The sequence below is a fragment of the Solanum pennellii genome, chromosome 9 (assembly GCF_001406875.1).
Source record: "Solanum pennellii chromosome 9, SPENNV200".
Lineage (NCBI taxonomy): Eukaryota > Viridiplantae > Streptophyta > Magnoliopsida > Solanales > Solanaceae > Solanum > Solanum pennellii.
This window is the reverse complement of record NC_028645.1, coordinates 3,656,909-3,670,288: the sequence shown is the minus strand read 5'-3', so window position 1 is coordinate 3,670,288 and position 13,380 is coordinate 3,656,909. Positions and strand designations below refer to the sequence as shown.

Genomic DNA, 13,380 nt, shown 5'->3' with positions numbered 1-13,380 from the left:
GGGTGGGGGGGGTGGGGTAGGGGACAAGTAGGAGGGTCTCTTTCCGACACTGAAGTTTGATGTCTGCCAAAGCACCGGAGCCCCTGGTGTTCGTCCGTTAACTACAATGGCAAACATATACAGAAGGACTCTTCATCAATTACCCTTATCTATTCACATATTTACGATATTGCCACTGTTTTTGCGCCGCGTGAGTTTTTTTGTTATATGCTACCCTTGTAATTTGTTTAAACTTGTTTAAACCCCCATATAGTTTGTTTAACTTTGTTTTTGACACTATACTTTGTGATATTTGAGCTAATTGTCTTTTTCTAATTTTTGAGTTTTGAACTAATTTTATTTTTTTTTAGTGAACTTGTTGGCTAAGCTTTAGATAAAAGGCAATTGGTGGATGAGATATTAAAAAGGAAAAGATTAATTGGAGTGGTTAGAAGAAATATTTGTCTGGTATAATTTAATAAAATTTGCTCATTAATTATTTGTAGAATTTTTATGAGAAGTATGTTAAACAAATAAGAAAAATAGTCAAATGATATTTATGAATGTTGGTATTTGTTGAATTTATTTCTTTTCTTGTTTTATTATATTTGTTGCTTTATTTATCCATTTATATCTTAATTCTTTTGTTGATGTGAATTGTATTTTAAATTTGACTAATTCTGATTTTTATTATGTTGTTTGTTCGATCCAATCTTAGCATATTTCTAAGTTAGTGGCTTTTAGTGCTCGTTAATAATTTGCATGCACTTTGATTTGTTGTACTTAAGCCGGTGATTTATCGAAAATAATCTTTATACCTTCACGAGGTAGGAATAAGGTCTACGTAAACTCTCTACCATTCTCAAACCCCAGTGGCGTAGACAGAAAAATTGTGAAGGGTGTCCAAAATAAAGCTAAAATAGAGAGAGAAAAAAATATAACCACGAGGATTTGAACCTTAGTGCCAAACACCTTTGCACATTATTGCCACTAAGCTAGTGCTCTATTCCTGAAAAATTATTCCGTCTTTTAATTAAATAACCATTTTAAAGCAGACCCATTAAATAAAATATACAAAATTTTAATGTTGAGATTCGAACTTGGGTATTGTTAATGTATTAAGCACACTTTTACCACTGAGCTACGGCTCAATAGTAATTTTGAGGGTGTCCAAAATACTTTATATAACATTATAAAGTAAGATTTGGCCTATATATATAACGAAATTTTTCGACGAAGGGTGTCCAATTGGACACCCTGGAGCAAGTGTAGCTCCGCCCCTGTCAAACCCCACTCGTAATATTTCACTTTCCTTATTACTTGTTGTGTTATCTTCACTATCATTTTTTTCATACAGTTTGATTTGTTGCACCTTGAACAGATGATCATTCGAAAATAGTTTTTCTATCTTCACGAGATAGTGTAAGGCTTGTGTACATTCTCTACTCTCTACAAATTCTACGTATACATTTTCACTGGGTATGTTATTGTTGAGCACAATTAGGTATTCATGAATCATGATGTCCATTGAATTAAACGTCGATAAAGTTACTTTGGTGATATTCCAAACATATATGTATCTCTCACAAACATATTAATTTCATTGTTTGATTTAACTTTTGACATTCCAGTTTATGAAATTTATTAAGATTTTTGTGTTTTTTTTTAAAAAAAATTAATCTTCTTCACAACAGAGCTTGTTAAAAAAATGATAAAGTCTAAAAGTGCTTGTTATTTGTAACTTTGAAAATAAAATTGATCAAAATATATTTAAGGTACTAATTTAAATAAATCTATCCATATATAAAAATACCATTTTATCATTTATCTCGAGTACAATCGTTAATATGGGCTAGGTCCGTTGGATCGGCCTAGCCTAATTCGAGATTAAATAGGGTTGGATTAAAAATTTTTGGAGTCCGTTTAAGAAAAGTGTTTTTTAGTCCGACCTGAATAAGTTTGCTGATTTTGGGGCTTGAGAAATATCGGTAAAGTCGGCCCGTGGGCCAGTAAAAATTAATTAAAAAATAGGAAAAATTACGCGGTTAAGCAAACTTTCACTACTTAATTACTCATCATAGCTATAGTTTGCTATAATTACCACTCACGATTAACATTATGCATTAATTATGTGGGTTGACTTCGAGTTTGTATAGTTAGCTACATTTGTATATGTATAATTCACCAGAATATACAAATATATATGTATAATATACAATTATTTAATCAATATACATATACAATTCACCTCTTCTCCCTTTCTCGCCCGCCTTTCTCCTCCCTCTCTCAATCTTGCTTGCCTCTCTCCTCTCTCTTCTAATCTCGCTTGCTTTTTATACAAATGCATATGTATAATATATAATTATCTAACCAATATACATACCTCTCCCTATCTCCCTCGTCTCTCTCCTCCCTCTCCCAATCTCACTTGCTTCTCTCCTCTCTCTCTCAATATCGCTTGCCATATATATAAATACTTATGTATAATATACAGTTATATAACCAATATACATATATAATTTACCTCTCTCCACTTTTTGCCCCCTCTCTCTCTCCTCTCTCCTCTCTTGCCAAGTCTCGCTCGTCTCTTTCTCCATATAACATGTAGCTACGAATTATAATTACCAAACTATAGCTATGAAGAGTAATTAGGCTATTTTTAAGTGGGTATATGTGAAAGTTCCCAAAAAAATATATAATATAATATCAAAATTTAAAATTAAAGATAGTCTAAACTCAAAACAATTAGGTTAATATTTGTATTTAGATATTTATACTTTTACTTGGAAAAAAAATCTTAATAAATATTATAAGGATAATTGTATTTGTGGATTTGATAAACAACTAGTAACATTAACATCATGTAATATTGTTTTGTTGATATTTATAGTAATATTTTTAAATTATAATTTATAATTTAACTTAATAATTTAAAAAAATATAATTTTTAAAAAAGTAGACTACTCCGGCAAGCCTGTAGCCCACGTACTTATGGATTGGGCTGATCGTTTTCTGGCCAACACCAAAATGGACTAGCCTGACCTGGTCAGCAAAATATCAAATTATGCATGAGTTAACTCGAATGAGGTGGGCTAGCCCATATTGACAACTCTATTCTCGAGCAATATACATCATTCTATTTTCCTCGGAGGTGAGACTTGGCAAAAGAAAAACTACATTTGGGGCCTTAAAAAGTTTTTTTTTCCAAATATTAAAGCACAAAACAACAAAATAACAAAATATGGGGAATCTCTTAACAATAATACTATTTACAGGGTCCTTATAGAAAATATATCTAAATTTACAAAAAGCCCAAATTTTGAGTGCTTTATTTCAATTGTTTCAGTTTCAAGAATCAGACTTTGGATCAACAGATCAAAAACAGTTTTTCTTCCTATTTTGCCCCTTCAAAATTAACCATAAATGGCGATGACCATTGAAGGTACAATCTTTTTTCTATTCAAGTTTCAGTTTTGAATTATCAATAAACCCTTTTTAATTTTTTTGTTAAATTTTTGTTCTTTTTTTAGTTATATTATTTACTGCTTGTTTTTTTTTCTAGTTGTTGTATCATATGTTTGAGGTTTAAGGTTTAAGGTAGTTGATTTTTAGATTATGGTTGGTGGGGTTCTTTGTTGGATGAATAGAAATGACCCAATTTTACTACAGCTGAAATAATTATGATTAAACATTAAGCTCCTGTTTGGCCATAGATTTTGAAGTTGAAACTTGAAATTTGTGTGTTTAAAGATGTGATTTTTGGGATTTGAAGTTGTATTTGGACGTGCATTTTACTTGGAAAAAGATTGAATTTTTGTTAGTAGAGGTACCAAAAACGGGTTTGAGCTTGGTTTTGTAAACTTGGAAATATTTGAAGATCAGATTTTGAAAGTCGGATAAAAATTTATGGCCAAACGCTAGCTTATGCTTACGGTTCAAAAAAGTTTGTATCTTTTGATTTGGCTTTTTGCTGGCAATAGATTTCTTGATTCAGCCATGACCCAGTTTTAGTTTTTTGAGTTCTGTAATAATTTTACTACTGCAGAAATACTTCTGATTAACATTTAGGCTTATGGTTCAAACAAATTTACAGTTTTCATATTTAATCTTTGCTTTTTTGCTGGCAATAGAGTTCTTAACAAATCTTTAATTCTGGATTAAAGTGGAGCTTATAATATGTCTTATCATTTTCCTTTTCACCCAAGATTGATTCTTGAGTTAAAAAATAATAATGAAAATAAAAGCTTGATTCTTGAGTTCAAATAAAAAATCAGTTTGCACTAGGATCTGAGCAAGTCGCATTGTATCATCAAGAAGAATTGAACCGCAGAAAGTTTGCATAGATCCGAACACCATTTAAGTGGATGTAGACTGGACTGGCATTTTCAATTTGGCCATCCGATTGCGGATGGTAAGCTGACCTATGGTGCAATTCAACTTTGTAGTGTTGCTTTAGTAGATAAGTTATTATCGGCTGTGTGTCTAAACACATGGAAGCAATGGAGAAATCGCAAAATGTGTCAGATTTTATGGGAGCAACGCATCTTAGAAATATCATCCAAACTTTTTATTCAATCCGCTTCTGAAATTATACTAAGAATTTTGATAAGGGGATTGTAGTTTAATATTTCATCCTCTGGTGCGTCATAACTGCTTCTGCCAATCTGTAAGTACAACCAGATGTGGCTGTGGATTGTGGACTATGACTACCTCTTACTCTGACTTCTAATGAAACTGTGATACTCAATTTGTAATTAATCGCAATCCAACTTGTTAATCAATAAAACTCCGATAAATTTTGAACTGATTAGTCTACTCAATTTACTGTTCATAAAGCTACTAAGTACTAGGTAAGACTGGATCTATCTGGCTATACCGCGGTGAATAGAGAGTGACATTACTTCATTTACTTGATGTTTCTCTTTGAGTTTTCTTTTTACAAATGATATTATCGTGAAAACAGTTAATTTGATCATATTTCTAATTCCATATAACTCATTAACTTTCACATTAACGAATCTCATTATGTTCATACAATTACTAACTTGATATTTTCTGGTTTCTGCATCATCTTTATGGTTCAATTGCTGGTTTTCACTTCTTGGATAAAGTGTAAGTGATTCAACTAATATTTGCCTTTGGTCTGCATTTCTGGTAAACTGTGTTCTGATATAATGTCTTATACAGGCTTGCGGGGCTTGCCTTCATGTTCTCGTCCAGTATTTTGTTACAGATCCTGGTAGGTCTTATAAACCTTTTCCTGCATTATGAGTCTGAACTCCTGTATTTCCAAAGTTTGTGCAAGTACCAATGAATGTAGTGTATTGCTTATGTAGTCATAAGTTCAACAATCACTACTTTCTCATTAACCTCATATACAAGATGATCTTTCTGTTTGATAAAGGAAACAGTGCCTCTTTGATCTTCTCCAAAGAGTTAATTGTAATGCTTTTGCTTCAATATTGTTTCTTGTAGGCTTGTGCTTTATACAGCAATTGGTGGCCAATGTTATCAGGTTTGTGAAAGAAATAAAATCTAAGTAGTTTGCTTATTTTGTCTTCTTAAGCAGAGTAAGCTCTATTTGTTGGCTAACTAAGAGGATTTCTTGGTTTTGACAGCTCTTATGTACGTTGTGGTTCCCATGCCATGCTTATTCTTTGGTGGTGGATCCACACAGTTCCTAATAAGTCGAGATGGCGGGGGGTAAGACACTTTTACGATATGCAGAAGTTTGAATCTCCTTCTCTCATGCATTTTCTTGCATACTGCTGTAAGACGTGCTTTCTTTACTAATGAAAACTGAGGATAAACTGTCTTTTCTGATGTCGAATAAAGGGGTGAGGAGGGGGAGTTAAATGGAAAAAAGGGGGGAGGGAGAGGGGTACTATATTTCATTGGCCCAACCCCATTGTAATCCTTTTCATCAGTCATGGTTTGTTGTATTATTTTCCATCCGTCTATTAAGTCATGTTCTAGATCATGTACACTTTAAACTCTGTGAGATTTATATGTCATCGTATTTGATTCTCGTACATGCTTCATTCATAAAATGATTCGCCTTTTTTCTTGAAGAATATTTGTGAAACAATACTAATTTAAATGAATACTGTAGTACTAGATGTGCGATATTGAGGTACTTGGGGTGCATAACTAGTATTACTGCAGAAGGCAGCTTATATAATATATAGGATTTGGTGATTGCTAATTTTGCCAGTCACATCATTGTTTAGAGATTGTCCATCTGCCAAAACTGTCATGTTAGTGTTAGTGATTAATAAAATCAGTTTTCATATGGTAAACATTGCATATTGGGTAAACTGGTTAGTGGTACGGTATACGGATAATGAGCACATGTGAAGATGTGGTCCGTTAAAAGATTACCTCGCTGCACTCACTAACATGAATGTGAATCATCTGTTGCTTGTTGTATGATGAAAAACCAGTACTTAGTACAACTAGGCTTGTTTTATGAATGTGAGTCATGTGAAGTATAGTCCTATTCAATGCCAATTCGCTCAAAGATGAGGGCAACTTTAAGTAACCGAAAGGGAATTTTCATTTGTCTAGTTGAACAAAGCCTTTACCCTGTCTAGGAAGATGTCGTGGAGAGGTATAAAAGTTTTCAATTTCACTCGATGAAGCCATTTTAGCAACAAAAAAAAACTGTCACCTGCCAATAGATGAAGCCAAACGTACTTATTTAAGAGATTTGGCATTCTTGAGTGTTTTTGAGTAGCAGCAGGAGTTGTTGCTAGAGCACGTAAGCCAGACTGTATCACTTCTCTCTGAAGTACTTTTTCGAAATACACTTCTGACAAAGAACACTTTACAAAATGTCGATTTTTGGTCAAACAAGATATATGTCGCGAGTATCTATGATTTGATGTTTTACTTTACGAAGACCTCCTCCTTTCTTGTTGCTTTCTCGTCTTTCGTTGTGTACTTTTCACCAAATTGTTCTCGTTTTAGGCCTTTTCGTTTTTTCATCATTGCAGCTGGATGGATGCTGCTAAATTCTTAACAGGGGCATCAGCTGTGGGAAGCATTGCCATTCCCATTATTCTCAGACATGCAGATCTTATCCAGACGGGAGCAATGTTCATCGAATTCGTGTCATTCTTCATATTTGTCTGCACAGTCATGTGTTATCATCGTGCCAGTCTTGATGACGAGTGGTGATATAAAAATCGAGGCATGGTTCCTCGACTGTAATTACGTTGCGTGGTTCTAACAAACAAGAGAAAATGCAAACAAAAGGGAGCTGAAAAGGAACCAATGCTAGGAAATGGAACTAGAAATTTTATTTACCAATGTGTATAACTTTGTCAAATGTCACATTTATAATTTCTTGATGTGAAAGTTATTTTCTCTAAGTTTGAAACCTTTTGCTGATGGAACAAAGATCATATTTTTAGTTACTATTTGCATAGATAGTTGCTAATACATCATAAATACTCAATTCTGTGGATGTTTCATCTTGAACTTGTGCCTTTGTTTTTTTTTTTTTGGTTTTCATCCGATGTTTCTGGAGCCTGCATTTGAGCCTCGATTAAATTTGACTCGCACATTCAGTGCCAACCTCGACCAAATTCGGATCACGCCGGTTCGTTGGGGTGGTGCTCGACAAGATTTTCTTCATATTCGAGACTCGAATAGAAGACCTCTAGTTAAGAGTGAAGCAGTTCTTTCATTGCACCGCAATTCTTAAACTTGTACTTATTTGAATCATAATTGGTGCATTTTCAAAATCCTATTTTAGTTGAATTTAAAAAAAAATGGTTATTGATGCATATTAATATGATTTTAGGATTTTTAGGTTGAATCATAAACTGTTCCAAGATTACTAAAAATTCCTTTATGTGTTGTATATACTTGACAAAAGCACAAGAGCCCGTTTAGATTGACTTAAAAAAGTAGTTTTTAAGTCAAAAATAAAAAAATAAGAGGAGACTTTCTTTTGGTTTCTGACTTATTTCAAGTCATTTTTTATCTTGTCAAATACTTCGTTACTTATTTTAAGTCAAATCTATATTTGTTGAACATTCCCAAAAAGTCAAAAACTGATTTCAAAGTTGGTTTTACCGACTTTTAAGTCAATCCAAACGGACTCCTAGTATAATTTAAGCCTCATTATAGAATTATGGAGAGAGTTAAAATTAGCAAAGAAATGAAATAATAATCTATGGTGTATTTGGTATGGGAGAAAACGTTTTCTCTAAAATGTTTTTTGTTTTTTATTTTATGTTTGGTTGGATAAAATATTTTGAAAAAAAAAATAAGTTTCTTAAAAAAAAAAGAATGACTTCACTTGTGAAAATAAGTTTTATAAATAACATTCTAAATTTCTAGTGTTTGCTAACTTAGTAAACACTAAAAAATAAATAAATAAAAACACCGCAATCAAAAAAAATAAATTTAGGCATACGAATTCTCAATAAAACTATCACTAAAAATTATAAAGGTTCTATTAACTAAAATGATAGAATGAATACAATATAAACGTATAATATCTTAAACGAGATCTGAAAAGAATAGAATATATACGAATTTTTTATGAGCTAAAAATATTGTTTCGGATAAATTCTCAACTGAAAAAACGTAATCAAAACAAAAGCTTTATTAACTTTAAAAAAAAAAGAAAAATTTATAGAAGAATTCATTACAACCGCGATACCACAGATAAATTATTTAACATCAAATAAATTTTATAGCTAAATAATTTTATATTTGGAATATTATTCAGTCAAGAAAACTTTGATTGGGGTCCTATAAATTATGAAAAGACAAAAAAAATAAAAAAAGTAATAAAAAACCTTTGATATATCGTTGGACCCATGCTCTTCCAATTTATTCAAGGATACTGAAAATTTCAACAATAATAAATAGTAGTCAATTTTATATAAATAATTGTAGAGTGAATTTTGAGAAAGTGAGTTAATGTTTTGAAAAATAAAAGAAATTGTCGAAGGAAGATGTTTTTTTGGTGGAATTTTTAATATGAAAATATATTTAATGTTTGTTTAAATAGACATACGACGTTGTTATATTATTGTATATTGAAAAGATAAGTCGAGAGGATTACTATTGGAACAGTGAAAATTTTGTTGTTGTTGATTAAATCTATTCAAAGAGATCACACTGAGATAGATCACGCCTATATTAGTTTCAAAATATAATTATATTTTTAAGAACACATAACAATGACGATGAAAAGAGGGAGATATAAACTTGAAAAACACAAACTCTATTTTCACAACCATTCTTCTCTTTAGACGATTCTCTCTAATAATATAAAAATAATTCAACTATTTTAACTTACGATCCATAAAAAAAATGATTAATTTATTTAACACATTCAAAAGTGTACAAAAGAGAATATATATAAGATTAGAGTACATACTCCAATTATTGTTATTTCCAAAAAATTAAAATACAAGAGAGTGTCATCATAGATTTACTCAAAGTATATATATATATATATCCAACAATTATAAATAGATTTATTGAAACCTAGCTCTCTAAATTATTAGAAAAGAGTACAATTTAATTTCTAAACTTTTGAGATCTAAGAATTGATGGATATATTTAGAGTTATTTAACCCTAATAGATAATTCATCAAGTCATTATACATATAATATCATAATTAATCCTATCTAAATAACATTAATTTTTTAAATAAAATTCCAGTCCTCAAAATCCCATAATGGGGTTTCAGATAAATCATTGTAATTTTCCATTGGCTGTATTATTTCTGTTGATGATGAACTTGTTCCAATATTATTATTATTATTATTATTATTATTATTATTATTATTATTATTATTATTATTATTAATTAGTGGTTGATGAGGGGGTAATAATAATCCAGAACCAGCTGGCCTTCTATCAAATGCCCTAACACATTTTGATTTCTTGTAAACTCTACACAAGCTGAATTCATGTTGTAACTGCATAAAATTCAAAAAAAAAAAGAAGAAGAAGAAGAAGAATTAGTTATGTACATATATATGCATCGATAACGTAAATCAAACGCAAGATAACTTTATTTCAATTTAATCTTAGAATACACTAAACAAATCGACTCATAAAGTTATCGATATCGATGTAAAAAAATATATACATCATTATATCATTTAATAGATAATTACAAATAAACTTCTTGAAAAAGGTGATTCACCTGTTAATAGTATTTACTAATATTGATTTTTTCTAATGTATATTATGTGTATAACTTAAAATTAAAACTTTAAAAAGTTTAGATTATATGATTTGCATATGCAACAAATATATACATGATAAATTAGGTCACTTGTAAAATAATTTTACATATATTACTAGTAACTTGATAAAAAATACTATTATTATAAAACTATACTTATCATATATAAAACTTTACACTGTCAATATATATACATTTATTCAAACATAAAAAGTGAAAAGAATTTGTTACTTCGTACGTTATATATCTAAAAAATTTTATTATTAATGGAGCATAATGGTGTCTCTCTCAAGAAAAAGACAATGTTATCTAATCATGACATTTTTTCCATAAATTTTGTAAAACCGTTACGCAACAAAAGAAGGTATTTTTTGAGCGGTGAATTAAGTTATTTCGAAATTATAATTTTTAAATAATTTATTTCATTTGAAAGATAGAATAAAACAATATCAAGTTAGACAAAACAAAATAAATATCAAGTTCAATAGAATAAGATAAGATATGCAAAATTAAAATTTTATATTTTATTTGATTGGAATATAAGATAAATGTATATTTTCAATAAAATAAAATGTAAATTTAATTTTAAGCTTAATTATAAAATATATCATTGTAACCCATGAATCAAACGATCCCTTTGGACACAAAACATAACTTTCTAAAGTAAATCAATACTTCAAAAATGTATAAATTTGGGGGTAATTGACAATCAAACAATAATCATAAATTTTAAAATATTAACTTAAAAAAACATGTGTGTGTATATTCCAATGTGTGGTGAACAAATTTTTTTTTATTAATTAATATAATATAATGTATTGTCTTTATCATATATTCTCAATAAATAGTGGAAAAAGCAAAAGAAGATAATCATGAAGAAGCATATGCCAAACACTATATGATATCTACTTGAAAACAAACAAATAATCCAATGCTAATTCTTTTCTTCTTTTTTTCTCAATACAAGTTGACAATATATTCAAACTATGAATAATTTTCCTAGGGTCCCATGTATTCATAATAAATAAATATTTTTAAAAGTAACTTATATATTTAAACGAGATTATCACACCCTTTAATTTGATATCAAAATAAATAAAAATAAAAATCCTCATATTACACCTTACCACCACTATTTATAAAAGATAATAACTAATTCGCGTATTTGGCCATAGAAAAAAAAAAACAATCCGGCCTCATGTACATGAAAAAAGGTGTATCGAAAATAATTTTTTTTTTTTGTCTGAACCATTATGAAAAATTTAAATCGTAAACTTCGTTGCTAATTCATTACTAAATTTCTTATAACTAAATTCTTTTTTAGTAATCCATGGATGTATGGAAGTAATAACAAATTTTATTATGTAGCTATAAATTAAAATGTATCTAACTAACATCACTATTTCTTATTATTTTACTAATGAAATATCATACAAAAAATAATTTATTTTGAACTCTCTATTTTATTCTTAACTATGTGATTTATAGCTATATAAATATGTATATTTTAAATTATAGTTTTTGAAAATTGCCTTTCCTAACAAATACCATCATATCATTCTGTATAACATTTTTTTTTTATTATGCCTTATTGTCAGAATCAACAAACACAATTTTCTGAAAAATTTATTTTTATAACACATGTAGAAGTTTCAATTTTAAAAAATAAAAAATAATACTACTGTTATATAGAAGGTATCTTTGAAAATTTAGTATTTTCTATGTTTTAATCTTTTTGTTTATTTTTTCTGTTTAGTTTGTTATATATTTGAAAACAACTTATAAATATAATAAATTACAATAATTAAAATTTTTTAAAGAACACATAAAAAATATTATGAGTAGTTCTGAAGTTATATCGATGCCACATAAAATTAGAACAAATTGAAAAGAGTAACATATATTATTTAAAGTAATAGTACTTTTTTACGTAATGTCCTGTTAAAACATATAACTATTTAGAGGTAGATTCACGATTTAAATCTTTTAATAACAAAAATATAATAATAATAATAATAATAATAATAATAATAATAATAATACTTGAGTTCATTGTGAGCAATAACATATAGGGACCTCTAGATCTGCCTCTATCATTTCATTTAAAAGCTTTTCATTATAAATTATGTCTCAACAACACAACTAGTTTTGCTTATCATGAACAATTATTATAGTTATTATATATCTTTTCGGTGACATGATGATATAAAAAATCTTTTACATGACTGATGTATCAAGTCTTTTTTTCACCTGATTTTTGGTATTCACATTAATACTTTGATTAATTTTAAATTCACGTTGTGTAACAGGGAAAACTTACTCATACGATAAATTACTTTTTACCCAGAGCTCAGATACGAAAAGGATGAATAGATGTTACCCATCCCATCACAATCCTATTGGTATATGAAAGTTGTAAAAGTCATGATAAAAACCTAGAAGTAATACTACTACAACTAGTTTAAAAACCCTAACATTTTTAGGGTTTGTAAAACTAACCTTTAAATTTGTGATATGATTATTGGTAATTAGTGAAGGTTGTCCATGAGTAGTAGCTTTATACTCATTCATTTTCCATTGTGTTTTCTTCCCATTTGGAGCTCTTCCTTTATAGAAAACCATTGTTCTTTTGCATCCAATGATTCTATTGTTGTTTGATGAGTATACAAAACCAGGAGTACCAGTAGCTTTCCAATATCCTTGTGTTGTAAGTCTAGTAGGTCTTCCTCCTCTTGCTTCCCTATCTTGAATTGGAATGAAGAAAAACCATTGCTCCGTGTCATGTTTAATCACTTCTCCTGCCATTTCTGGTTCATTTTCAAGAATCACATATTTAGATAACAATTTTATGAACAACGTCAACAATAACATATCTGGTGTACGTAATTCTATTAAGTGGGGTTTAAGAAAGATGGTGTGTACGTAGTTTTAATCCTACCTTGTAAAGGTAAGGAGGTTGTTTATGAAAGATCCTCGAATCAATGAAAGGATGACAAAACCAAGTATGTAAAGCAAATAAAGAACAATTCTATGAACAATAAAAACAATAATAACATATTCGTTTTAAGCCTATAAATGAGGTATGAGGAGGATTGATGAGGTGTACACAATCTAATACACCTATTTCGTGGAGATAGGGATATTGTTTTTGATAGACTCTCGGCTCAAGTAAAGCATAACA

General features: G+C 29.5%; 2 protein-coding genes across 3 annotated transcripts; one reads left to right on the top strand and one right to left on the bottom strand.

Moving 5' to 3' along the window:
* The first annotated feature begins 3,291 nt into the window (after window positions 1–3,291).
* Window positions 3,292–7,445, top strand: LOC107029445 (vacuolar protein sorting-associated protein 55 homolog). Of its 2 annotated transcripts, none has more exons than XM_015230859.2 (5): window positions 3,292–3,421; window positions 5,167–5,218; window positions 5,455–5,494; window positions 5,598–5,682; window positions 6,975–7,445. In XM_015230859.2, the coding sequence occupies exons 2-5, from the start codon at window positions 5,186–5,188 to the stop codon at window positions 7,156–7,158; spliced, it is 342 nt and encodes a 113-aa protein (XP_015086345.1). In that variant the 5' UTR covers window positions 3,292–3,421; window positions 5,167–5,185; the 3' UTR covers window positions 7,159–7,445. The 2 variants fall into 2 exon arrangements, with proteins under 2 accessions (XP_015086345.1, XP_015086346.1); XM_015230860.2 differs by lacking the exon at window positions 3,292–3,421 and adding an exon at window positions 3,494–5,091.
* Window positions 7,446–9,477: 2,032 nt separating this feature from the next.
* On the bottom strand, window positions 9,478–13,126 carry LOC107030790 (NAC domain-containing protein 90-like). Its single transcript, XM_015232043.2, has 2 exons — window positions 12,699–13,126; window positions 9,478–9,927 (listed from the first exon to the last, which is right to left on the bottom strand). Exons 1-2 carry the CDS (start codon window positions 13,068–13,070, stop codon window positions 9,652–9,654), a joined length of 648 nt encoding a protein of 215 aa, XP_015087529.1. The 5' UTR covers window positions 13,071–13,126; the 3' UTR covers window positions 9,478–9,651.
* Window positions 13,127–13,380: the final 254 nt, after the last annotated feature.

Bases quoted from the DNA above. Each gene is read 5' to 3' on its own strand.
- LOC107030790 (XM_015232043.2), bottom strand. From the start codon at position 13,070: ATGTTATTGTTGACGTTGTTCATAAAATTGTTATCTAAATATGTGATT. The intron at 9,928-12,698 runs GTTAGTTTTACA...AATTTTATGCAG, and splicing joins ATCATATCACAAATTTAAAG to TTACAACATGAATTCAGCTT.
- LOC107029445 (XM_015230859.2), top strand. From the start codon at position 5,186: ATGTTCTCGTCCAGTATTTTGTTACAGATCCTG. The intron at 5,219-5,454 runs GTAGGTCTTATA...TGTTTCTTGTAG, and splicing joins GTATTTTGTTACAGATCCTG to GCTTGTGCTTTATACAGCAA. The intron at 5,495-5,597 runs GTTTGTGAAAGA...TGGTTTTGACAG, and splicing joins TTGGTGGCCAATGTTATCAG to CTCTTATGTACGTTGTGGTT.